This window comes from Macrotis lagotis, chromosome 2, assembly GCF_037893015.1.
Source record: "Macrotis lagotis isolate mMagLag1 chromosome 2, bilby.v1.9.chrom.fasta, whole genome shotgun sequence".
In the NCBI taxonomy this organism is placed as follows: domain Eukaryota; kingdom Metazoa; phylum Chordata; class Mammalia; order Peramelemorphia; family Peramelidae; genus Macrotis; species Macrotis lagotis.
In genome coordinates, this window is record NC_133659.1 from 320,223,454 (window position 1) to 320,250,340 (window position 26,887).

The 26,887-nt window shown below is 38.3% G+C and overlaps 1 protein-coding gene across 3 annotated transcripts in view; it reads right to left on the reverse strand.

The window, feature by feature from the left end:
* Positions 1-8,759: 8,759 nt before the first annotated feature.
* Positions 8,760-26,887, reverse strand: part of GNPTAB (N-acetylglucosamine-1-phosphate transferase subunits alpha and beta) — a 73,929-nt gene continuing 55,801 nt past the window's right edge. For 2 of the 3 annotated variants that reach the window (XM_074226701.1, XM_074226703.1), the window contains 5 exons: positions 18,561-18,646; positions 18,246-18,344; positions 12,858-13,025; positions 10,967-11,057; positions 8,760-10,035 (listed from right to left, as the gene is read on the reverse strand). In XM_074226701.1, the coding sequence (XP_074082802.1) occupies positions 9,958-10,035; positions 10,967-11,057; positions 12,858-13,025; positions 18,246-18,344; positions 18,561-18,646 (522 nt within the window). In that variant the 3' untranslated portion in view covers positions 8,760-9,957. The other variant, XM_074226702.1, reaches the window with a different exon arrangement.

Below are 26,887 nucleotides of genomic sequence, written 5' to 3' on the forward strand. Positions count from 1 at the left end.
AAATCATAGAAAAATAGAAACCAGAGAAAGTCTACATAATAACTTGGCTTGCCCCAGTTGGATCTCTCACCTACCCAAGGAGAAGCTCCCTAGGGTCTCTAGCATAGCAAGCCAGGGAGAGAGACATAATGGACATATCCCACTCCTCTCTGGGTGGCTTCTTCCCAGAGTTGGGGTTGGCATCATCATCATCATTGTCCATCTTCTCCATCTTCCTACTCAAAGCTGGAAACCTCAGCTGGTTAACAGACATCTATGGTTTGTTTATGATACAAATACAAACCATAGTTCTTGACCTTGAGGAGCTTGCTGATTCTAATGGGGGGGGGATTAAAGTTCCCCAGGATGGGTAGGGAAGAGAACTAAGACCAGTTAGTACTGCTCCTTTAAAGGAATTGCTTTTCAGAATATTTAGAAACATGCAGTTTAAACTGTAGGAGGAAAAAAATTAGACACAGACAGCCTGGGTACCCTCCTTAAATGGAGACTGGGAGGAGCCCTCTGATGGGGGTGGGGTGATCACAAGAGGAAGGATACCTGACTTACAGGGATAGAGTTGGTTTCTGAGGCCCAGTGGTGGATAATAACCATGTTGACATTCTTTATGGAAATGAAACTAGAAGAGAAAAAGACAGTGCAACTCAATGGGTTTGGCATTTCCTTCACCAGCTTATTTTCCAGAGAAGGAAACTGAGGCAAACAGGGTAAAGAGACTTGACCAGGGTTGCCCAGCTAGGAATTATCTGAGGCTGGATTTGAGCTCGGCAAGAGTTTTCCTGACTCTGGATCCAATATCTGTGACACAACCTAGCTAACTAATGGTTTCCAAATCAAATGTGTATAGTCATTTATACACACATCATTTATACAATAATATAACCACTACCTTCTTATAAAAAAGATCAAGACTCACCCATATTCCAGAAGGAATAACAATAAGAAATGTATATTACATAGAATTAAAACAACTCCATCCTGACCTATTTAAACACATTATTTACACAATTTACACAAAGTGTAAAATAGGTGGAAGAATGGGCATCATTACAGATTATATCATAAGGAAAACAAAAGAGTTCTCCTGTGCCAACCAAGATGCTATTGCAGAAGTCTAGAAACCACTTCAGCCCATGAGTACTGACCTCCTTTACCAAAGAGAAATCTACAATAGCTATGGTCAACACTGGTATGTAAATATGTGTGTGTGTGTGTATATATATATATGATATATATATATATATGATATATATATAATGTGTATACTAGTATATGTATGTGCATATACCTATATATTTAATATAATAACAAATGTAAAGAAATATAAATTTGTAAAATCCTACAGATGGAAAGTCATATGCAGTTTCATCTCATCAAACTAAGAAGCTATGGAGGGAAAATAATAGGAAAATTTGGCATATGTATGTGTGTATACTTATATATTTTTATGCATACATATAAAACTAATATAAAGAAATATAAATTTGTTTGTAAAATTCAACACAGAAGGATCATGGAAAGTCATCAGCAATATCATCTCATCAAACATCAAGAAGCTATGGAGGGAAAACCAAATTGAAGAAAATTTGGCAAAAGGCCCAAATAAGTAGTCTTGAGTTATTTAAGGGTGAGACAAAGTAGGACAGGAATGACAAAAAAATGAAAAAGATATACAAAGACTTTTATAATAAATTCTTTTTTGCCATCAACGTTGGTGGAGCCTCCATCTTTAAACTCTAACATTGCAATCCTAGAAATATGCTATATGAGGATGCAGAAATTTTGCTTCAAAAAAACCCCCCAAAAGAGTAGCTATATCAAACCAAGAAAACAGGATGGAAGGAGGTTCATGATAGAGGCAACATGGGAGATGGTTGAGGGATCATTTCTCAAGACTGTTTGAAAGGGGAAAAGACACTAAAGATGTGGGGGAAAAAAATTGGACTTACTATTAACGATAAAAAGGGAACAAATATCAGTATTGTAAAACCATAACCTATTGTCCCATCAAATGAGATATTTGTAAAAAGAACAGCATCATACTTAGTATATAATACTTATTCCCCCCACTCCCACTCCATTCTCTTTTAAAAAGAATAATCTACCCATACCTTGATGGTATCTTTGATCTAGGTAGTAGAATATTCTGGGTATGTTTTTACAAACAAAAATGTATATAACTGAAAGGCACTAATACAAAGGTTATTGTTGACAAAAATCATTAGTTTTGGTGGAACAAATTACAGCTTTAAAAGTACTCTCATCAAAAAGCATACTACTCGGGCGGCTAGGTGGCACAGTGGACAGAGCACCAGCCCTGGAGTCAGGAGTACCTGGGTTCAAATCCGGTCTCAGACACTTAATAATTACCTAGCCGTGTGGCCTTGGGCAAGCCACTTAACCCTGTTTGCCTTGCAAAAAAACCTAAAAAAAAGCATACTATTCATATAGCAAACTCAAACAAAAATAATTTGTTGAATATTGTTGAGTGCATTGATAAAGTAATGAATGACTGTTGGTGAGCCCAGACTTAAAAAACACCAGTAAACAACTTTACTTAACAGTGAGCTCCTTGAGATCTTCTTAGCACAATGTCCTATATACAGCAGGCACTTAATAAATGCTTTTTAATTGACTTGGAGTCCAAAAGGCTCAAATTCAAATCCTACTTCAAACACTTATTAGCCATGTGACTCTAGGCAAACCATTTAATGACTGAGCAAATCATTTAATGTCTCTTAGTTAACTGTTTCTCCATTTTTTTTAGGCAATAGGGTTAATAAACTTGCCCAAGGGCACAGCTAATTAAGTGTCTGAGGCCACATTTGAACTCAGGTTCTCTTGGTCGAGGGTCGGTGCTCTATCCACTGGTGCCACCTAACTGCTCCTTCATTTCTCCATCTTTAAACAAAAATAAGAGCTAACATTTATATAGTAATTTCTATGTGCTAAGCACCTTACAAGTGTTATATCATTTGGTCCTCACAACAACCCTTGGAGGTAGGTACTATTATTATCTCTGTTTAACAGATGAGGAAAAATTGAGGCAAAACAGAGGTAAGGTGACTTGCCCAGGGTTTATTGTTGACTGAGGTCCCATTTGAACTCAGGTCATTCTGAGTGCTATCCACTGACCTTGTGAGTATCATAGGAAAGAACCTATGTAAAGCAATGTGTAAATCTAAAACCGTAGGATGACTATCAGCCATCATTAGCTAATTCTTTTATCAAAGTCCAATAAAAAGACATCCAATGGGATGATCAGTCTAATTCCAAAGTTTCTCCTTCTAGATGGGGAAAATTATACTTCTCCAACTGTCCCCACTTGTCCAGAGGGAAGAGCTGAAATGAATATTTCAGTTTGAATGTTGAAAACATTTATAAATAGAGTGAGAAATGTGAATATTTCTATTATTTGTGAAAAGACCACTAGCTGGCACTAGTGGGCCATGTTGTAGATGGTAAATATGATGAAATCACATCAGATATTCAATTAAGTCGATTTTAAATGTCATTGGCAAAGAGTAAACGTTAAAGGGAAAAAGAAACTGAATCTAGAAATAGCTCCAGGTTAGGCATAGGATGCCTAGGTTTTTGTTTTAGTCCCTGCTCATGTTCCTCATCTATAAAAGGAAGTATTGGATTAAATGATCTCCAAAGTGCCTTTCCTAAACATTTATTTCTTAATTCTACAAGAGACAATCTTCAAGGTAAATTTTCATTTTTTTAGAGACATAATATATAAATCACCACTTGCCATTCATGGAGGGAGATCTAATACTTTGAATTTCAGCAGTGTCTGTTTGGTGGAATCAACCTGGAAGAGGGTTAGAGAAATGAATGAAAGGGCATTTCCCCAGATGACTAGAGCACTGGGATTCCCATGAAACATGGAAGGAGATGGAAGGAAAGTCCCCATGTGGCTTTGATGATCACAGGAAAGAAGCAAGGGAAAAATCTAGGAATGAGCAATGGCAACAAAAATGGCAGCATTTAAAAGTGAAACTCAAAACCTTTCAAAATAAAATGACTGTAGAAAACCATTTTTGCTTGTAGTTGGAAAACAAATAGTATTTAAAATGGTAGCATTTGTGATTGGAGTCAACGTAGAACAAGGGCTAGTTGAGAAAAAGTCCCTGGGCACCCATTAGAGATGGACTGTTGACAATGAATGGTGGTTTATAAGGGGAAATATATGGATAAAGACTAAGATGTATGCCTGTTCTTCCCCAGCCACTGGAGAAGCTTGATAACACTTCTCCAGACTGAGTGGTCCCTTTTCTTTCCTGTTGGGGACTCCAGTTTTCTGGGGTCCAGAGGAATTGAATTCATCAGCAGAACTTGATTCATTTGGAACTAGAGAACATCACTCACGGACTCAGATGGCTTGCCGGACCAGCCCAATGAAACAGAGTGTGGAGGATAGGGAGTAAGAAGCAGCAGAAGGTGGCTTCAGGAGAACCAGGGCCAGACTAACGTAGGATGTTTGAGGGTTAATGAACAAGTTATACATGGAACTGGCCACTGTCCAGTGGCTGGTAGAGAGTATAGTAGATAATTCAATTAAGTGGTATTATGCTTGCCTATAATCCCTTTGATGCTTCATCTTTCCATAGTACACTCCTTGAGAGTAGGAATTTCCTTGTTTTCTTGTATTCCCCAGTACTGAGTGGTGCTTGATATTTAACAGGCATTTATTGAATAAATGTGCCCTCTCTCTTCTCTCCTTCCCTCTATCTCTCCCTTCTTACCCACTTCTGATGACTACTTCTGTGACCGTGGGCAAGTCACAATTTGTTTCTTCCTAATAAGATCAGCACTGATGCTACCAAACCGCCCCCCCCCAGGAATTTTGACTGAACGTGGCTTTACAAGCTCCTAGTTCTACATCTATAATTTTATCCTCCTCTAGGTAAATGATGGAAGAGCCATAACTCAGGTGATGGAAAGAATGCTTCCCTAGATATATGATCCCTGAAATCATTCGATAAAATACAAGAACTCCAGTCCCCATAAAATGCATGCACCTGTAATATGATTGTTTGGAAGGTGAGAGAATGGAGAAGACAGTTCATAGCTACATGTGGTTATTAGAGTCTTCTGAGAATGACTAGCAGGTTTTGTTTGTTTTGTTTTTTAATCTTATGATTGATAGCAAGGATGAAGCAAGGAAACATCCTGACCTTTGAAAAGCTGACTAACCCTAACTGCACTCTTGAGTTCCCTGCAATGGCAGGGACAGGACTCAGACCAGATCATCTAGCACAAAGACAAGCCACCAAGACTGTGCATCTTGCCCCCCTTTTGTGAAGATACGAATCCTGGAGGGGTTTACTTCCAAAGTAATTGAGGGTAGAAGGGAGACAGGAAGGGGGGAAAGACTGAGATTGTACCATTTTGGTAACATGTGATTTTTTTTTCTCTTGCCATAGTATTGGTTTCAAATTCACACTAACATTCCTGGAAGGGCATGTCAGAAATCAAATGAGATCACCTATAAAGCCCTAAGAAGAAAAGTCAGGTGGTAGCACAGGCCTGGAGTTGGAAAGGTTGATCTCCCGAAGTCAAATCTGGCCTCAGACACTAGCCAAGCGACCCTGGTTATGTCAGTTAACCTTGTCTGGCTCAGTTTCCTCATTTGTAAAATGAAAGAAATGGCAACACTCCAATATCTTTGTCAAAACACCAAACTGGGTTCAAAGTCAACAACTAAAACAAATAAATATAAATTACTACCAAAATTCTATTATTCTTCTGTCAACCAATTGCCCTATAGTTCCCTCATCAACTCAACCACTTTTGCAACCAAAATGTTCCTCTTTGACCAGCCTCTATGTGTGGTCTTCAGCTATTAGAATGTAAACTCCTTAAGAGTAGTGACTCTCCTACTTTTTCCATTTGTAATATCAGTGCTGAGCTTAACACTTAAAATGAATGAATGAATGAATGAATGAATGAATGAATGAATGAAAAATTGTTTTCATTTTTTCAATGCTATGGGAGGGAGAAGGGGCTGGGTCTAAGTGAGAAACTGAACATTTACATTTGAATTGGCTTCAACGGTTCCCAGTTTTGCAGCAGATTAGGAGAATTATCATTAAAAATCCTAATGGACTACAGATATTTTGATGTTATGCTTAAATTCACCTTAATGATTCAATTTGGTATAATTTCTTAGATGTATGCTTGCAGAAATAAGCAGGTGCTCAATAAACGTTGAATTCCTGTGAGCTCACTAAAACCAAGGACCATCATATTATCGTCCCCAGCACCTCTCACAATGTCAGGGGGTACACCTGTGGAATGAATCCAGTAGAACTTACAAGTATGCAGCTTCCTTGGACCCTCTGATAAGATTTGTATGATCATGGGTACCGATGTTCCTTCCACTATTGCAGACTATCTCTTCTTTTAGTTCTTATCCAGGTTCTCCTCTAAATTTTCCAAAGGAGCTATTAAAGGTAAGAGGTCCCATCCCTTTGATTTGGTTGCCAGCTCCTACAATGAAAATGTCCTCCTGGTTAATTCTTCCGAGACTCTTCCCCTTTCCTTTTCCGTCTTCCCTCTTCGTTGTTTTCGGCATCTTCCCTTCTGTCATTAATAAGCTTAGCTTTGCTCTTGATTTCTTTGAAGAACAATGAGTCTCTCTTTGGAAGGTATTGCATCTCTGGTCCCCCTCCTCTAAGGCTATTGGTCTCTCTCTCCTGTCACCTCCTTGTCTCTACCTAGGCTAGAAGGGATGGACCCTACTCCCTGTTTCTTTGGAGATACTCCCCCTGCAGCTATCACTCAGAGGTCTCTCCTTCACATTTGTACTGTTTTGGCCAGATGAATGAATGAAGCAAGCAGCACTTCCACAAGACGGACACAAGTACTGGGAACATGGATCCAAGAAGCATGACACCCTCTGCCCTCCAGGAGCAAAAACCAAAGAAGTCACAGAGACAGCATGTGGAACCATCAGGGGAAGCAGAAAGAGGAGGAGAAAGAGTATGCTCCCAAGGCCAAGAGTGAAAACAGACAGCAGATCAATCTTCCCAGACTGGTTTTGAGTGGGACTAGCTATGGAAAGTGCTCACCAATTGTAGACCAGGGCTCCAGGAGAGTTGTCATCCTCTGTGAGACTCTCCCACTTTTCTTCCCTCTTGAACCCAAACCTCTCCAAATTCACAGGACGATCCTAGGGTTGAGCTCCATGGAAAACACATGGAGATAGACCCAACTAGAGGCTTACAGAACAGTTGGCAGTGCCAGGTTATTTTAGGACTCTATGACTGTCACGCACCACCAGCATGTGGCACATGGCTTCACATGGGAGCCAGGAGAAAAGCACAGAAATGATGGTCTTTGCCGTGAACTGGATGTCCAAGGGCAGGGTCATGAATCACCACTTGGGATGGTGGAGATAATGACTTTCCTCAGCAGAATGTCAAATGGTGGAGAATTACCCCAGATTATGCCTCATGTGTGGGGCAGAAAGCAAGGCAAGTCTGGATGATGAAAAGGACCAAAGGATCTGTCTTTAAGGATATCTGAATGAGAGTCAACATCACTTTCAAACACAAGGGCCATGATTTACATGGTGGTTTTGTGTAAGTGTGTGGAGTAAAATTTCTTAGATGATTTGGAGTTACTGGGGGACATATGAATTAGTGGACTATTTAAACTAAAATGCTCAAACACTTAGAATTGTAACTGAATCTGCCAAGTGCTACTGGCTCACGTTTCTTCATCTTGGGAATCCATGTTTACTTGCTTTGCTGTAGGTGTTTATTTTCCTTGCGATCTTGCTCCAATAGTAATCAGTTCCATTTAAACCTTCAAACACAACTGGGTATAAAATACAAAGAAAAACCAGTCCAGTCCTGGTTCAATTATTATGAATTCTGAATCCAAATAACACTGAGTTTGACATGCATATGTCATAATTTGGTAGGCAGATTTCAAAAAGTTGAGCAAGTATATCTATAAGGAGAGCTTCCCATTCCAAAACCATAAACACGATCCAAGTCTAGGAGGTAAGGGGAATACTGAACCAAAACACTCTTCCCCTCTTCTCCCCCAACCCTGTAAAAGTGAAAGAAAATGCCAATAAGTTCTAGTTCAGACTTGCATTCCTGAGTCAGACTCCTCCATGGTATCTCCAACACCAAATTCCTATAATTTATCATTATCATTATACCAAGTATCTACTAAGTCCCTATTCATACATGAGACTAGCAAGGTCTCCTATGGTAAAAAGAGCACTGAATTGAAGAAATTAAAATCCAAACACTAGTTCTTCCATTTGTATAATAACCTTGAGCAAGACACATCTAAGCTAAAGGTAAGCTTCTAATCTGTAAACTGGGATGCTTTAATATTTGTGCTAACTTACTTAATTCGAATGTTATCAAACACTTCATTCTTGCCCTTTTATTTCCAGAGCCTAGTATAGTACTTGGAGGAGAGTAGGTACACTTAAGATATACTTGTTGACTTGGCTAATACAGCAGTAGGTTGTGCATGGCTTTGCAAGGATAGCTGGCATCATGTTGCTTGCCATCTCATTGGGGGAGGGAGGATTTTGAAGGAGAATAAAAAAAGAATGCTAAAAAATAAACAAATATATATGTATGTGTATATGACTGTATACATAGGTATGCACGTGTGTGCGCACACACACACACACGCATGTTAATTGATAGGAAACCTGAAAATATATATGTATGAAAACTCTTCCCCCCACGCCAGAAAACTTGGATAGCATTTCTCTTCTAGAATAGAATCACCCTCCCTCCCACCTCCAACTAGCACCTTTTGATACATAATGCTGTTTAAATATTGAAGAATATTCAGTGGTGAACAAAGAACTGGTCTAGAAAAACTTCATAAAGTTTTTGTTAAAAATGTAAGGGAAGTATCAGACAAATGACTTTTTCCAGTGAGCCTTTTTAACCAGTGACAACACAAACACATTCTGTACATTCCAAATTCCAAATCTTACAATTATTACAAAATGATTGTGATTTTTGAAAGAATACTGCTATGACTGTGATTTAAAGAACATGTCAGAAATATCAACTTGAAAAGATTTTTTCTCCCCAAGTCTTCTGTAGCCCTATTAATGTCATAACACAATATGACACAATATTAGAGCCTGCCCAAACCTAAAGATTCTTTCACTAGGGGCCCTTGGTAGCTGGTGAGTTGCCAGTGAGTTAGGGACAGTCTCACTAATTTCTACAATGAGGCACTTTTGTTTGCATTTTACAACAATTCCAAAACACAAGTAGCCTTGGTCAGTAGCCCTTTTGTGCGCAGGCTGCCAAGCACAATCCCTGTACTCCCAGGGGCTCAAGTAAACTCAACCCAAGATATTTCAGATGTCAGTTGCTGAGATCTTCCATAGTCAAACCCCACTAACATGCTTCAGGTCCTTTTTTGGATCCTCCCAATATGAGGCTGTGTTTAAATAATACATTCACAATTAAGTTTCTGCATCACAGGTCAGACACAAGGACAGCTAAAAGAGTTAACTTAGTTGTTATTTAAAAACAGAAAAGAAACTGCATTCCCAGAGCAAGAGAGCAGAATGCTTTGGAATGCAAAGGCCGAGTGAGACCTCTCCATAACTGCTCCCACACAGGCCTAGGATTCAGATATTAAATTTACTTGGCAATGTCCACTGCAATAAAGGCAGCTGTCTCCCTTTTGGTGACCCTTTTTATAAAAAGGATAACATGTCCATGAGCTAATGCTTCCAAAGTAAAATTCCAGCTGAGGGCTGCCCAACACGCCTAGTATTGCTGAGTGCCTGTTAAACAGCCGACTGGTCTGGATGCCACCCTCTGTGGCCACACCTTTTTGTCTTTTAGGGTGTTTCACTTCATTTCTTCAGGCCTGAATCTCGAAGTATCACATCACTAAGACGTTGTTGTCATTGAGTCAACCATATGGAGGCAATGCTCCTTTCACTTCCTACACCCCGATCCGTTCAGTACCAACTTCCTTGGAGATCCTCCTTCTGGGAAAAATCTTCCGTTTGAGTGCAATTAGCTAAATAGTGGAAGGAAGGCAGAACATGGCTCTTAATTGTCCTTAATGAGGATTAAAATACACTAAGCGACAGCAGGCATGGCAGCCTCGACTGCACATCAAATTCAGCAAGCCAACCCTCTCCACCACTATTTTTAATCCAGTCAACTGAGAAAACTTTCATCAGACTGTAGAATGTCTAGAAGTCCATCCCATAATCTGAATCAAACTAAGAAATTTAAAGAAGTGCAGAATTTAAACTCTGGACTGATACATTACATTAAAATAAATTTATCGATAAGTCTGATTTCTTCAGGGTCTTAGAGCCCATGTCTGGCTATGTTAGGAGACGTCCTCTTTTTTAAGGAAATTGATGGCTATTAGGTAAAAGAAAAAAATGATTGTCATATTTAAACAATAAATGAACTGAGTTTTCTACATCTAAATATGCATAAGAAATGGTCATCTGCTTAAAAGTTTTGGAAAATATTTATTATATATATACATATATGCATATATATATATTGAAAGAATAATGATCAAGTCTTACAAAATATAATGGCATCAGATGACATGAAAAACTCACTCTAGAAATAGAATTATAGAAATAACGAAAAAAAAAATCAAGTATCTCTTAAGATTGTGCAGATTTAGCATCAGAATTAGGAAGGTTCTAATATCCCTTCCATTTGAGAATGTTTTTAGGGTTATAGCTTGAGTCACCGAAGATTGTCTGTCAAGTCTTCAGGTCAAAAATTTTATAGGCAATAAGTTTTGAGGTTAATTAAGTAAAAAGGGGTATACTGATGATATCTGGATACTATATACCTCAAATGTTGTTAAAATGTTCAAGATATCATAGATTATAAATTTATATCACTTTCTTAAAATTATCAGATATTAGTGTGTCAACAAATAAGGCTTGCTAGTAGCTAAAGCTCACAAAACTTACCTGCTCAGCAAAAAACGAGAATACAGTAAACATGATCAATGTTACAAGTACACAATGGGTCCAAAATTTTAATTTATCTCTATATGCTCTCCTGCAAAGAGAAAGAGAAAAACAATTATGTACTTTCAGATACTTATTCCTACCAGTATTCAAGTTGCAGTCAAATAGTTATCATTCTTCAAATAAGATAAATGAATATGGGAAGGTTATGTGGTTTCACTGCTGCGGGGAATTTCCAGTGTTGAAAAGCCCTCCACCAACGCAGAAAGCAATCTGTTATTACCTTCTTTGAGTGGTCCTGGGAATAGCCTCAGGGACACCGGAGGGAAATACTTTGTCTAAGGGTCAATGTCAGAGGGACGATCTGAACTGAGATTTTCTTGATGCTAAGTCCAGCTAGAGCACTATTCACTAAGCAATCCTACTGCTATTAAATCTATAAAGACTTCAAAATCAAAAACATCATCTGTACCATCTCCTTTGGGAGGTATTTTTTCAAAATTTAAAGACAATCTCAGAAAGCAAACATTAAACATTTGTTCACCCCAATGTCATATACTATTACTTTCCCTTTGTGAAAGGAATTGTTCAAGGGAGAAACTAAGTATTTGAAGTTCTCAAGTCTGACCTCAAAAAGGTTTTCTATGAAACTTGACTTTTCATTTTTGTCAATACACAAATAAGCCATGTCTCCCATCATGCTTTAATTATGTTTGTCCTCAAAGACAGACACATTATAAAATGAAAAAAAAAGGCATTTCAACAGTTAGCAGGGTTCTATTGGAAAGGAAGGCTGAAAAGTATCTTACAATCCTCCTTCTTTGGATGGAGGGGGAGCAAAAATGTCTTAAGCCAATTCTTTAAATTTCAGGAAGGAAGGAAAGAAGGCAGGAGTGAGAGAAGAAGGAAGGAAAGAAAGAATAAGGGAGGAAAGAAGAAAGGAAGGAAAAGAAGGGAGGGGGGGAGGCCTACGGCCCACAAACAACTTCCCCTTATTAAGAAAGAAAAAATTTCAAAGTTGACCACACTGACAAGACAAGTCACTAAGACAATGTAGGACACATATCTCCTTAATCTACATGTTTTCCTCCTTGGTGCTGAATTGTTCTAGGTGAAGACCATGTTTGGCTGGCTCCTCTCCTCTTTTCTTGGTCCCTTAATCTTATGCTTCTCTTAAACTTACCCATCCTCTGGAGAACTCATTCACCAATGGTCTTGGCTTCCCCCTTTATCTCTGTACAAGTGACTGCCCACAGGACTAAGCTATAATCAAATGGAACATTTTCCCTCCCAAATCTACTTCCCATCTGACTTCCTCATTTCTTTACACCTTGCAATTATTTTATTTTGGTTCTATCACTAGCATTTCTAGAATTATATCAAATATAATCAGAGAGTAAGCATCATTGCTTTACATTCTTAGATAATTGGGAAATTTCTGATGTATCCTCATTTCTGTCTCTTAACTCCAGATCCAGAAAACTAAATACGCTTCTTGGTTTTTATCTTCTTGATCTTTGGTACATTTGCCATCTATACCTGTCTTTCTTTTCATTAGTGCCTTGCTGTTTATGATACTTAAAATGCCTTCAATTTGAAGGGGTATTTTTTTCCTTAGAACAAATGAATATTTTTTTTTATTTTTTACTTTTTTAGGTTTTTGCAAGGCAAACAGGGTTAAGTGGTTTGCCTAAGGCCACACAGCTAGGTAATTATTAAGTGTCTGAGACCGGATTTGAACCCAGGTACTCCTGACTCCAAGACCGGTGCTTTATCCACTACGTCATCCAGCCGCCCCTTCAAATGAATACTCGAAGAAGGAAAACAATACTATACTTTCTACGATCATTGCTGTCTAATTGTATGATCACTATATGACAGAAGAATTTACCATTCCTGGAGCTCATGCATATGAAGAAAACGGTTCCGATATTCTCGTGGTAGCTCAAACTGGGATGGCTGGGGAAACATGGACTCATAAAAATCTCTTAGCACTGCTTTGACTGTTTGTGCATCTTTATGATTGTGATCAATATTGTCATTCAGGCAAACAAATTTTCTGAAAGAAAAAGCATTCACTGTTATTTATATGTTACACCTTTTTATTTTATTTTATTTTATTTTATTTTATTTTATTTTTGCAAGGCAAATGGGGTTCAGTGGCTTGCCCAAGGCCACACAGCTAGGTAATTATTAAGTGTCTGAGACCAGATTTGAACCCAGGTACTCCTGACTCCAGGGCCGGTGCTTTATCACTGCGCCACCTAGCCAACCCAATATGTTACACCTTTAAAATGAGAAAAAAAGTCTATCACATTCTGAAATGGAAACTGAAAATTGGTACAAAGGAATGAAACTAGCCATTTCTGAATCTCTTCCTAAGAAATAATCTGTATAAAACATGAATGCCTTATTGAGTAGACTATTACAGTATTTCTGAAAACATAGGAAATAGATCCAAGCTTAAAAGTTTCTTAAAATCTTCTAAGAAAGATGCTACGGATGAACAAAGTCATTAGTGAGGGTATCCTTTCCACCCATGCTATTTCTGTCCTGTCTAAAATTTAATAGATGCTCTTAATCAATGATCCCCCAAAGAGAACATTAACAAGGGGTAAATACGCAATGTACATAACTATTTATAACACCTCTTTTTTTTGTAATGGCAAAGAATTAGAAATTGAGGGAATGTCCATCAATTGGTGAATAGCTGAACAAATTGTAGTATATGAATGTGTTAAAATACTATTGTTCTATAAGAAATCGTGAGAGGGGAAAAGCTTGGAAAGACTTGCATGAACTGATGCTGGCTGAAAGGATAATAAACAGGAAAACATTGTACACATTAATAGCACATGGTGAGATGATCTACTATGACAGATGCAGTTTCTCAACAGTTCAGGGATCAAGGACAATTCTAAGACTTGTGATGGAAACTGTCATCTACATCAGAGAAAAAATCTATTAAGTTTGAATGTGGACCAAGTATGCCATATTCACTTTTTAAAACTTGTTTTATGTTTTTTTCTTTCTCATGACTCCCCCCCCCAACTGTGATTATTGTCTCACAACACGATTAGTATGAAAATGTTAAACAGGACTGTATATGTATAATCTATTTCAGATTACTGTTTCCTCAAGGGGGAGGGAGAGAAGAAAGGATAGTAGAAAAATGTGGATTCAAAAGCTTACAAAAAGATGCATGTTGAAAACTCTCGTATGTAACTGGAAAAAATAAGATGAAATAACATTCAACAAAAAAAGAAAAAAGAAAGGCACTGACCACCTGAGCCCAGCAGGGAGCTATACTTAAGGAGAGCTGTGGAAGAATTCCATGAAGGGAGAAAAGGATCCAAAGTTGGGAGACACTCCTTTGTCCTGAATGTTGGAAGGGGGTCATTATTACCATTAGGCTTTAAGTTTGTTACTTTAACCATGGACACTGAGTATTTGTAAGAGTGGGGCCCAGTTGGAGTTAAGTGGGAAGGGAATGTTTTATACTAACTAGTTGTACCATAACTTCATTCTTTGGTTTTTTTTTAAACCTACATTCAACTTGTTATTCCTCATACAACAAACTTGTCCTGTAAAAAAAAAAGTTGTATCCAACCAAGTGATTAACTTTCCCAAATTTAATGAAGCCAGTTCTCAGACTATAGACAATTTATCCACCCAAAGACACACCATAATATTTTACAATTTGGTAGGGGCCATGTAGAAAAAACAGTATTTCTTTTGCATAAATTAAGATGGTTTCCCTTTAAGAAGTCAACTTAAGGATTTCACTGATCTAGGGAACAGAAATATAAAAAAGCCCACCCTTACGGAGTGAAGGGGGTATTCCTGTAAGACACCAATTTGATCCTGTATTGTTGCCCTGTTAATATGGAGGTTGAAGATGGCAGCATTTTGCTTTTTAGTAACTATATTCTCTGTAATGCTTTCACTATAAAAGCAATTTTTATTTCATTATATGGACCTTGAGCACTACATTGGATCTCAATCCCTAGTTGGAAGAAATAGGCTTGGGAGCCTGGCCTGACCCAGAACACTGGGCATCAATTAGTTAGCCTGCATCAGAATGATTGTGTGATTGAAGCAGGCACCATACAGAGAAAAGAGTCTAAAATCTTGCAACAATTTGGAGCACATATAGAATATCCTCTCAGTGGGTAAAGGAGAAGGCCCCCACTGACCCCAAAGCATTAGCCTGGTGTATGATTAAGGAGTTTAATAGCAAAAGGAAAAATATTGCAAAAACTGGCTCTTAAAAAGAGTTTTAGAAACTTAGATTATCAGCATAAGGAAAAATGAAAACAATTGTCTTTGAGAATTCAACTAGTCACATAATTACATGCTGATAAAGTTAATAATAGCATTGAATTATGATTTTACAATATGCCTTATATATCACCAAAAACCTCTACTTTATTATATTGTTACAAGACAGATATGATACCTTTTCCAAGAATACAGTAGTCTGCTTGTCCCAGCAGGAAGAGGTAAAATTAAAATATGCAAGAAGCAAAAGATTTGATCAGTTCTGTCTTCCTCTCAGCTCAGGATTCTAATGGTCCCATTCATTCCTTTCTCTCCCAAATAGTTAAGCAAGCTGTTCTGGTGGTCCTCAGGGGGTTTACCAGTTTCAAGGAGCTCTGACCTCTGACACTGCCCTCATTTTTTTTTCAGAGGGCTAGGTTACCATTTTGTATTCACCAATTATCTAACCTCATTTCCTGTACACATGGTTATTAGTCAATGAACTAAATGTATATCCACATCATTACCTTTTAATCAGTTCTTTTTTTTGTTTTGATACTTAGTGGAAATGTAAGTGTTGTCCTATCTCCTCCTTTTGCGGCTAATTCATCCCATAGAATTTAGAGCCGGGGACTATACCAGACCTTCGCTCAAATGCCAAACACAGGGTGGCTATCAATTTAAGCCTAGCCACCCCTGTACCTATCACAAACCATTAGGACAAAGAGGCTACTTTCTCACAAGGTTCCCAATGTGTTGAACTGGTAATCACCTCACTATCAGAATCAGGTGTGGAATAAGAGTTCTAATTATCCCTCTTCCCCTCATTCATTCATCATAAAAAGGCAATTCAGTAATTTATCTGCTGTTCTCTTTTTTAGCAGTCAAAACACTAAAAAAAAAAAAAAAAAGATAGGCAATTGACACCTTCTGCCACTCCCCCTCCCTCTAAAAACTTCCCTGGTTCACCAGAAAATCCACTAGAATTCAAAGCTTTCTTAAAACATTAAGCCCCATTCCCTTACCTTTCTAGTCTTCTTACAACTTATAACCTGCCCTGCTTTACTCTATGATCCAGCAACTACTGCCTTCTTGCCATTCCTTAAACAAAATGCTCCATCATTGAATATTGTCCACCATGTACTCCTTCCCCAACTCTACCTGACTTCCTTCAAGCCCCAACCAAAATTGCACCCACTGGATACCTCTCCTGAACTCTCAAAGGACTAGAGTCTTCCCTCTGCTGACGATTCTCCAATTTATCCTTCTGTAGCAGATCTGGACATAATTGGCATGCTGTCACCTCCACTTGACTGTGAGCTCCTTGAGAACAGGGGCTATCTTGTCTTTCTTTGCATCCCCATCATTAGCACAGAATCTGGCCTATAGTAGGTACCTGGCAGATATTTATTGGTTGAGTGTTATTATGCCTCTATGCCAAATTTGCGAAATTACTCAAACTCATCCATTTCTCTCCTTTTGACCAAGTGGTCTTTAACATACCCCAACCTGTCTAGTTCCCCTCCCCTTCTACTGCCCTGAACATTACTGAGAACAGTCTATGTTGTCCACCTCCAAGCCCATCTTTGTTCTTGCATGGTCTCATGGGTGATATTTTCAATGACAGCAATTAATGATGCTTGCATTTCTATCAAACCAATTCTTTTTTTTCAAGTATATGCTTTCTGGATCATAATCTAACCATCTTACCAAGGCTCAGTGATACCTAGGAGGTGGAATATACCCTCTGTAGGAAGATTTCTAATCCATTTTGTTTACTACTCACATTCCATGCATTTTAGTATATTTATGTGAGGCTGGGAAGATTATTCCTATCCCTCTTCCTGGATATTTTCTATAATATACTAGTCTTCTTTAGTAAAAGGTGAAAGATTTATTTGATCTGAAGAGAAACCAGAGTATGTATACTGGTCCTCTTTATAGCTTTTTCTCATTCATGACAGGTTTTCCTTCTTTCCCCAAACTGAATTTTAATGTTAAATTGCTGAAAATTTTTTCAATTACTCAAAATAAGTGTTGGGTATTCAGTCATTATTAGATATACTACAGATCTGGCCAAGGACACATCACTATTAATCTTAAGTAAAGGCAAAAGCTTGTCAATTTAATTTGCATTTGGAATTTGAGGAATACAGAACAAAGAGGCAAACAAACATAGGATAATGACTTGTGGCCATAACTATGGAACTCACCATAGATTAAAGGAATTTGGGGAACAAATACTTTTGGGAAGAGTACTTTTCTCCAAGACTTACACATCAATTTTGAGCAGTAGACTGGTTGACTCAGCACAAGGAACTATGTCCTGAAACATTTATTTTACTTCTCAAGCATCTGAATTGCTCAAAGATCTAAAAGAATTATAAGGTGAACTGAAGTTTGCTCCTTTCTTCTTAATGTTTCTTCAAGGAGAATTTTTGCATCCTAGGAGTCCCAATGATGCACAAAATATGTTTAGAACTCAACCATCTCAAATTATGGAGACATACAAAATAGTGGCATAACTTATTTCTCTCATTGGGTGAGCAGTAGTAGATACTCATTCAATAGCTCTTTTTGTGGATTGAACGTTAAGAAAATAATTGTTACACAACAAAATGTTACCACATTTTAAAATAAAAGTCAAGACCAGTCTAAAGGACAAACTATAAGAGTTAATTTCTATCTGTACAAAACCACTCATGACTGTTTTAGATATCGTAGCAGAAAAAAAAATCCCTTGGAATTAAGTTATATAATTACATTCATGATTGAGGGAAAGGCCAACCAAAGATGATATCTGAAATAATGTACATGTACACAATAGTGTACATGCTTCAAAACCAGTTAAATAACATCATCACCTTGTGGATGATGGTTCATTTTTTATTTCATTGAAAGGTTTTTTTTTTTTGATAATTGATATTTCCTGATTTATTCTAAGTCATTTTTTGCTAAAAAAAAAAAAGAAGAAGAAAAGACTACTTAAATTTTCATTTGCAAATTAAGAAATGAGTACCTGGGATTTTTCCTGATGTCATCTAATTGGCCAACCACATGAGACACATTGGTGCGAATCATTTTGAAAGCAATTTCCTCTTCTCCCATGATTTCAAACCTAATTATTACCAAGACATAATGAAGAAAAATATTTATACAGATTTAATATAACTGTAGTTACTTAGTCAAAATAATATTTAATCAGGTACATAGTCTTAAAAAGATTTTAGTTAAAAATGCTTAGTCAACAAAAAGATATCTTTTTAAAAGAATGAAAAATGATTGTCCACTTCATGCTTAATAAGTTCAACAATACCACACATAAATTACATACCTATATTTGTTTTTGTCTTTATATGCTTTATGGATTTTATCAGTTACTGGTTTACAGTTGGTCACTAGGTTTTTAGTCACGGGTGGCTGTGAGAAAATATAAGACATATCAGATGTTAAAACATACAAACAAAATGCAAAAGCCTTCTCCTCTTAAGGGGTGCAATCAGTGGAAAGAATATCCTCTTTTATCACAAAGCAAAACTGATCTTGGTTTCTGCTGCAACCCAAAGGAATTTACAGATGCCCACATTACTTAACTTCCAATCCTAATTTCTAACTATTTTCTGCACCTCTAACTATAACCAATAATAATAGGTACAGTCTTACAGACATTTCTAGAGGAAAATCTATTCATGATAATAACTAAAAAACGTGCTCTTCCTACACAAAAAAGAGATGTTTTCAAAATAAACTTTATATTTCAAATTTAAATTATGGTAGAATTTATTAAAAATCTCATCTCTTAGGGATTATACAGTTCAATGTCAATGCTAAACTGGAATGTTGAGCATGGTACAGTCAGTAGGAGCTGTCCTCCTGCATTTAGGTCCTGTGTTCTCCCAGGCTAGCTATGTGACTCTAGATAAGTCAATCTATAGAAATTGTTGGTAGGGATGGCTAGGTGGTACAGTAGATAGAGCACTGGCTCTGGAGTCTGGAGTGCTTGAGTTCAAATCCAGCTTCAGACACTTAATAATTGCCTAGCTGTATGGCCTTGGGCAAGCCACTTAACCCCATTTGCCTTGCAAAATAATAAATGAAAAAATATAAATAAATAAATAAATGTAAATAAATGAATGAATGAATAAATGAATGAAAGGAATGAAAAAAAGAATTGTTGGTAGAAGAACTTTCCTCACTAGGCGTCCTCTACATCATGATAATCAACAAGTTATTAAGTCCCCACTGTGTCCCAGACACTGGGGATACAAGAACACCAAATGAAACAGCTGTAGTGTGTAAGGGGCTTAAATTCTATAAAAAACTTTTTATTCTGAACTTGAACAACTACATAAAGTAGCATTTCTACCCACGGAATGGAGCACAAAAAGGATTTGCTCTGAAAACATAAGCTGCCATTTCATACCAATGAACTAGCCTTTTTTAAAAGTACATAATTCCACATAATTTAAAAACTACTTCTTGTCTGTCCCTATATCTTCTATGAAACATTAAAAAAGGTTCAAAAGCTATTGTTTATTAGACATCATTACTGTTATTCCCCTGCTTCCTCACAGAAAAAAATACTACTCTCCCCACTGATGGAGAAGTGAATAATGAAACAGACTTTTTGTTGCAAGAGGATTTTTTTCCCCTTTATTTTTCCCCCCATGAAGGTGGGAAAGATTAAGAAGAGAATATAAATTTTGGTTGAATATAAAACAAAATGAAGGGGTTAAGTGTAGATGAAATGATGATTTATCTAGAAAATTCCAGAGTATCAAAAAGAAACCATAACAATGAATAGTTTCAGTAAAATGGCAGCAAACAAAAGAAACTGACAAAAATCATAAGCATTTCGATACGGCAATAGCACCATGCAAGAAGAAATAAAAGAATCAAAGTATCATTCAAAAGAACTAAGAGATACAAAAACATCTGGGTAATCAATCTACAAAGACAGATTCAAATTTAACATAGATATAATTATAAGGTATTATTTACAGAAATAACGAGGGACAAATAATTGAAGGAGTATTCACAGCACAGGGTTGGGTTTTGTCAATATTATTAAAATGATGACACCATCTAAAATGATCTATAAATTTGTAAATAAATACTTAGGTATTTACACAATTAACCATTTAAGGGGGTTTTGTACCAGAAAAAAAGATCATTTCAAATTTCAATTGAGGGAACAAAAAGTCTGGTCTAACAATGAAAATAATGAACAAAAAGGAAATTAAGTCAGAACATTATTTTTGGACTTCAAATTATGAAGCAGTAATCATCTTTAGTGATGGTAGTAAAATAGAAAAGATGGGTAGAATAGAATATTCCATGCGAGCACATGTTAAGGGCTTACTGTGTGCCAATCACTGTACTAATGCTCAATTTTAAAGATTCAAATACAAAAAACTGAAACCTAAGAAGAACAATGAAAAAAATCCAATTCAATAACCTAGAGCAGGATAAATCTGAGAACATCAACTACTTGGGGAAAGAACCTCCTTCTTGGATAAGAAATACTGGAAAAATTCCAAAAAGCAGTTTGGAATGAGATTTAATCAAATACTTCAATCCATATATATACACACACATATATGAGCATGTGACTTGCATATAAACAAATTAGAAGACTAGAATGAGAAGCAGATGGCTCTGTAAAGGGGGAGCATTCTTTCTTAACTAAAAATGGGATTCAGGAGATTAAAAAACAAAAACATATGATTGAGATTACATGAAGATGAAAATCTTTGACAAGAACAAAATCAATATAGCTAGTATAAGCAAACCGACAAAGCTGACAAATGAGGGAAGACCTTGGGGATGAGACTGAGAAAAGACAGACGGACTAGTGCACGTTGGTGGTGGATGATTGCTCCAGTCATTGAGGGAATCACTATGGAGCATCATGCTAAGAAAATGACAAATTCCTTCAGATCCTTTGGGCCCATGGTGCCCCCCAAAATGGTCAATGACAAAAAAAGAAAGGGATGATTGATGTCAGAATCTGCTTTTTTGTGGTAACAGAATCAACAACAAAAGGTACCCACAGTCTGGAGAATGCCTAACAGTTATACATGAATGCAATGGGATGCTCCCCAGCTGTAATAAATGAGGAATGTGAAGAATTCAGAAGCATAACCAGAGTGATTTGCACCAATTACAGAATGCGTTCAGTAAGGAGAACCAGGAAAAGCCCTACACAATCCCTGAATAGATGCAACAAATCTGAATTGTTTAATTTATTAATTAATTCCTTGATTCTGAAGAAGAGAGGAGAGACTCTCTCCCCTTTTTGTAGAAGTAAAACACTATAAAAGTATGGATATAGTAAATACTGTCAGAAACAGTTCATGGTTTTTTATTGGTTTTCCTAAACTGCCTTTCTATCCCTTTATAAAAAAAAAAATCTTTGCTACAAGAGATGGTGTGCAAGGCAAGGAAAAAGGACAGATTCAGAAATTAATGTGATGTAACCAAAAAAAAAAAGACATTACTTTTTTTGGTGGGCTAGACCAGATGACCTCTAAAATTCCATAGTCTGAGGAAGAACAAAGGAGAAAACAGAGATTATTCAAGAGCAAGAAAAAGAAAAAGAAAAAGAAAAAGGCACAGTTGCTGCTGAATTAGGCTTGATGAGCAAGGGAAAGAAATTCATTAAAGACAAGTGTGGCCAGAGAATCTGAGGAGGATGGAACACATTAGGACAGACTCTTGGGAAGTCTGCTGGGCCTGGATCCAGGGTCAAGATGACCTGCCAGAAAGGGTCCTGATGACCTGCCAGATAGTCTTGTTTTCTAAGTGAAGTGGGCTGAGAGTCTAATTTGTCCTGACGCAGAAAAGGTTCTCAGAGGTTGAGTGGCTTTAACCCTCGGCTGGAGAATGACTCCTTTCCAATATTCCCATCAATGGTTCTGCAAGCCCTCTATAAGATAGCCAAGGGCAGGGATCAAGTCTACTCTGAGCTAAATCTGCTTCCTTCTCATTTCTACCCCTTGTCAGCTCTTAATTCTGTAGCCGGAAGACTAAGTCTAGATGACTTATAGAGTGAAAAGAGGAGGGTAGGAAAAGGATGGACACAGAAGCCTCACTTAGGGAATGCAGTCAGCTGACAAAACCGGGCTCTCTAAGTAGCCCATGGACCCTTACCTGCCTGCAGCTCAGGGTTTCTAGGAAAAGTCTAGTGGCTGGCTGAGTTTGTGATTTATTTCAAAGAAATTGTTGAACAGAACTGTGGACAGGGTTATGTTCTGAAGGACTACATTTTTGGACAATGGTCTTTTAGCAACACTTCTGCTTTCAATTGGGCCTCAAATTAGTTACCTTATACTAAATGCAATATAATAAATGGTGTTACAGACAGAGCTTCCAGGATCCATGTGGATTCATAATCATCTTTGAACATGGAATAATAATAATAATGATAGCAATAATAGCTAACTAGGATTTATATATCATTTTAAAGTTCCCAAAGTGCTTTGAAAATTTTATCTTATTTGTGTCCTCAACAACCATGGGAGGTAGGTGCTATTATTAGCCCCATCAAATAAGAAAACTGAGGAAGGAGGAGTGACTTACTCAGGGTCACACAGCTATTAAGTGTCTGAGGCTGGATTTGGACTCCATACTCTATCCACTGTTTCCTAGTTTCCTAAACTGAAATATCAGCTGTATTCCTTTTCTGATGGGCAATTGAGGTCCACTACGGCCTTGCTGCCTTTCCTCTCTATACAATCTACTCTCTGACTAAAATGCCCATCCCCTACCTGTGTGGCCCATACTTTCCCATTTGTATGGCTGGTCTATTCACTTCCCTGACCAATCTCTCCCAGTGGAATCCCTAGTCATCCTTTTAAAGCTTCTCCCTCCCTCCATCTAGGAAAGACATCCTAGATGTCATTCCCCTTCCTCAGCCTCTCAGGGGGTAAATAACACTGCATGTGGCCCTGAGGGATCTAAGACCATTCACATCCTTCCATGAAAACAGAGCAGGAAAGGTTTTACTCAAACTTGAGTCAGCATATCATTCTGCCTGCAAGGTTCAGGATATGGTTTAATAAGTTTCCTTTTGAAGTAGTTAAGAAGGGGAAAAATTTCAGTACCAGCTGTCTCTGATAAAGATCTGATATCCAAGTGATACAGGCAAACACAGAAAGGTCCAAAGCCAAAGCCCACACCCAACAGATAAATGATCAAAAGAGTAACTGCACACTGTTAATGTCCATAGGAAAGAATACACTAGATAGCAACTACTAAGGGAAATGTAAATCCAACTATTAAGGGAAATGCAAATCAAACTGAGGTTTCACTGGGTTGCAAGTTACCAAGATGGCAAATGGGGAGAATCACCAGTGCTGGAGGAGTAGGCACCCTAATGCACAGGTTCGGGGAGTTATTGGAAGAAACTCATCATCCATGTCCCTGGACCCAGAGATTCTGCAATTGTGCATATGCTCCATGGAGGTCAATGCACACAAAAAATAACCCCATAAACACCAAAGTATTTACAGGGTGGATTCTTGTGGCAGGAAACAACAGACATTTCAACAACTGGGGGACAGTGAAAGCTGCGGTGGTGCGTGGATTACTGGGCTCCAAGAAACGATGAGAATGATGAGAACAGACAGACAAGCCAGGGTGTAGATGAACCTAGATTTCAAAATGAAGGAAGCATCAACAGGAAGGCAGTAAACACAAATGCAACAGTGGACATGTAAAGAATGACATCGGAGAGAAGGGGGATGGGGGGCTGTGGCTGCAGAACACCAGTGGTTAGTTGTGCTAAAATATTTTTTTCCTTTTCTTTTTTATTCTTTGTAATGAGACTGCTGCCTAAATGAGGGAGGAAGGGGATGTGGACAGAAATAAAGCTCAATCTATTTTGAGAAGGTTCTCTCTCTGTTGAAAAGCAGTGCAGACTGATCAGTGGGGAGAGAGGGGCTCTGCTCACTAAAGAAATGACTTCAAAGTTTCCCCACAAAACCGCAGCCAGGTATCTTTCCTCGGTCGATCATTTTTTAACACTACCTCCTCCTTCTCCCCTTCTCTTAGTCATCTATTTCACCTGTCAGCTTTACCCAAGAACTTAGGATCTGGAGCAGAAAGAGTGAGAACACCAAAGTAGAGACCACAAACTGGGGGGGGGGGGGGGGTCTTCAAGGAAGTTGGCCAGGCCCTCATAGTGGAGAGAGAGAGAGAGAGAGAGAGAGAGAGAGAGAGAGAGAGAGAGAGAGAGAGAGAGAGAGAGAGAGAGAGAGAGAGAATGAGAATGAATGAGAACAAGGGTTCTGGCCAAAGATTCCCCAAACTGTGAGTATCCAAGATCCAAGGCAGGGTCTGAGCAGATGGGTGGCAAAGGCAGGGCTCTGCACCAAGTTCCTGAGTGAGCCCTGTCATTCTTTGGGCACTTCCTAACCTTCCTCCAGCTCTTCCACTAGTGACTATGAATTCATTTATTTAAAGTGTTTACAGTCTTTCTAAAAGTAAAAAGTCAAACTACTGGGAAAAGTTTTCCAATTACTGGATATTTTTTTTGGGGGGGGGGGGTTTGCAAGGCAAATGGGGTTAAGTGGCTTGCCCAAGGCCACACGGCTAGGTAATTATTAAGTGTCTGAGACCGGATTTGAACCCAGGTACTCCTGACTCCAGGGCTGGTGCTTTATCCACTACGCCACCTAACTGCCCCAATTACTAGATATCTTAACTTTCCTCCACAAGGAACCCAGAAAGGAATGAACTGCTGGCAGCTTTGTTTTCCCCTTTCAGGAGACAAAGGAGGTTCATCCTTCTTCGGTCACCTTGATGGCAAGGTCACTGAATCGACCCCTTTGCACCCAGCTTCTCCCCTAAAGTTAGCTCTCCAGTCCATTCAGGAGGCCCATGGCACTGACCTCCAAGACAAGTTGGGTTCTGACATACAGACCAGCAGGCAGAAGGGGAGCTGTTCCATGCATCTGTCCTGCCACTCCTCCCGAGCAAGGTGGGGGATATGGACAGGCAGAAGGGAGAAAAAGGCAGCCACTGTGTTTCATTACTTGATGCCTAAATTCAACCATGATTAAATCATCAAGAATATTTGCTGTCGAGGTTACAAGATGTACTGAGATAAAACCATCAACAGAGAGCTGTCTGTCTTTCCTCCTAAGGCATCTGTCATTGGATCTATATTTTTTTTAACCACTTGGACAAAATCATAAATGTCTGTTTCTTTCTCTCTCTCTCCCCACCCTCCCATCTGTCTCTATGCCCCCCACACACACACATCACACATCCATCTCTTCAATTTAAGTCAACAAAATTTATTAAGTGACTACCCCACAGAAGGCATTGTGCTTGGTACATATCTTTGATTTATTTGTTTCTTCTTCCTTTTTAAAAAATTTCTCCTAGGACATGGATTACAAGACTTTAATTGTCCTGTTCAATAATAAAATTCTCTATGATATTATACATTTTTTTTAAAGGGTAGGGCGGCCTGGTCACTGTCTACCAAGCAGAGCCCTAAGGGCTTTAGACATGTTTTAAAACCAACTAGGCCTGCTCAAGAAGGCAGAGGGCACAGGAGCAGTGCATATGATCCAGGAAAAATCAAATCAGAGCACCAGAAAGAATGAGGAGACAAAGAAAACTCAAGTGATGAGTTTCATCCAGTCAAGGTCAAGGAGAGAAAAGCCAGAAGGTCAGGGGGAGGTAAGGGGCCGGGCCTTGGAGGCTTCCAGTGAAAACTTGTCCAGGCCAAAAGGTCAAAGAGCCCCAAAGAGTGCATCATCAACCTGGAGGCCCAAGGTCCTCGAAGGATGCCTAGCTGCTGGCCTGAGCGCCCCCCAACAGGCTTAAGGAGCTAGCCGAGCCTTCTGCACCCTGAGGATCCAGGGGCACCCGGGAGCTGCCAGCATTTTATACATGGCAGAAACCAGCTGAGGGGAGGGTCAGTGATAGAACTGATACCATAAATGGAGGTCAAACAGGGTCCACCATCCCACCCAAGTAGGTGGGAGGAGACAGACCTTGGATCGACAAAAAGCTTAGGAATATAAAGAAAATATGAAGGAATCAATGATAAAGAAACTGTGGGCATCCAGGGATCTTCAGGGCATAAGCTTAGAAAATGAGAATATATATAGAGAGAACCTTAGATGAGATGGGAAGGAAGAGACCCCAGCTCTGACTGGAACCCAAGTCTGGGATCTCCAAGACTGCTCCTCATTTCTTGGATCTTGAGGGTTGGGCTAAGACTCCTGATTCTAGAGGGAAGTGTCCAGGACCCACTGAGACCTCAAAGGGAAATAATAATAATAATGCACATTGAGCATATAACTGATATTGGCTAAAATGGGACTCTATTAGAATTCAAGGAAGAGATGAAAAAAATCTAATATTACAAGTAAAAATGAGAGCTCTAGAGCAACAAATGAGAAGGAAAACCACCAGCTTAACAAAGAATGTGCAAATTCTTATTCAAGTAACAGATTATGAAAATTAGAATGAACTGATGAGAAATAAGTGAAACAAGAAGAAATGTTATAACAAAAAAATTTTTTAATGGAAAAAAAATTTATCCAAAGCAAATAACATAGAAAATGGGTCAAGAAGAGATAATCAAAGAATTATAAAATCACCAGAAAACCATGAATACCTTCTATCCCACTTCCCTCCTCT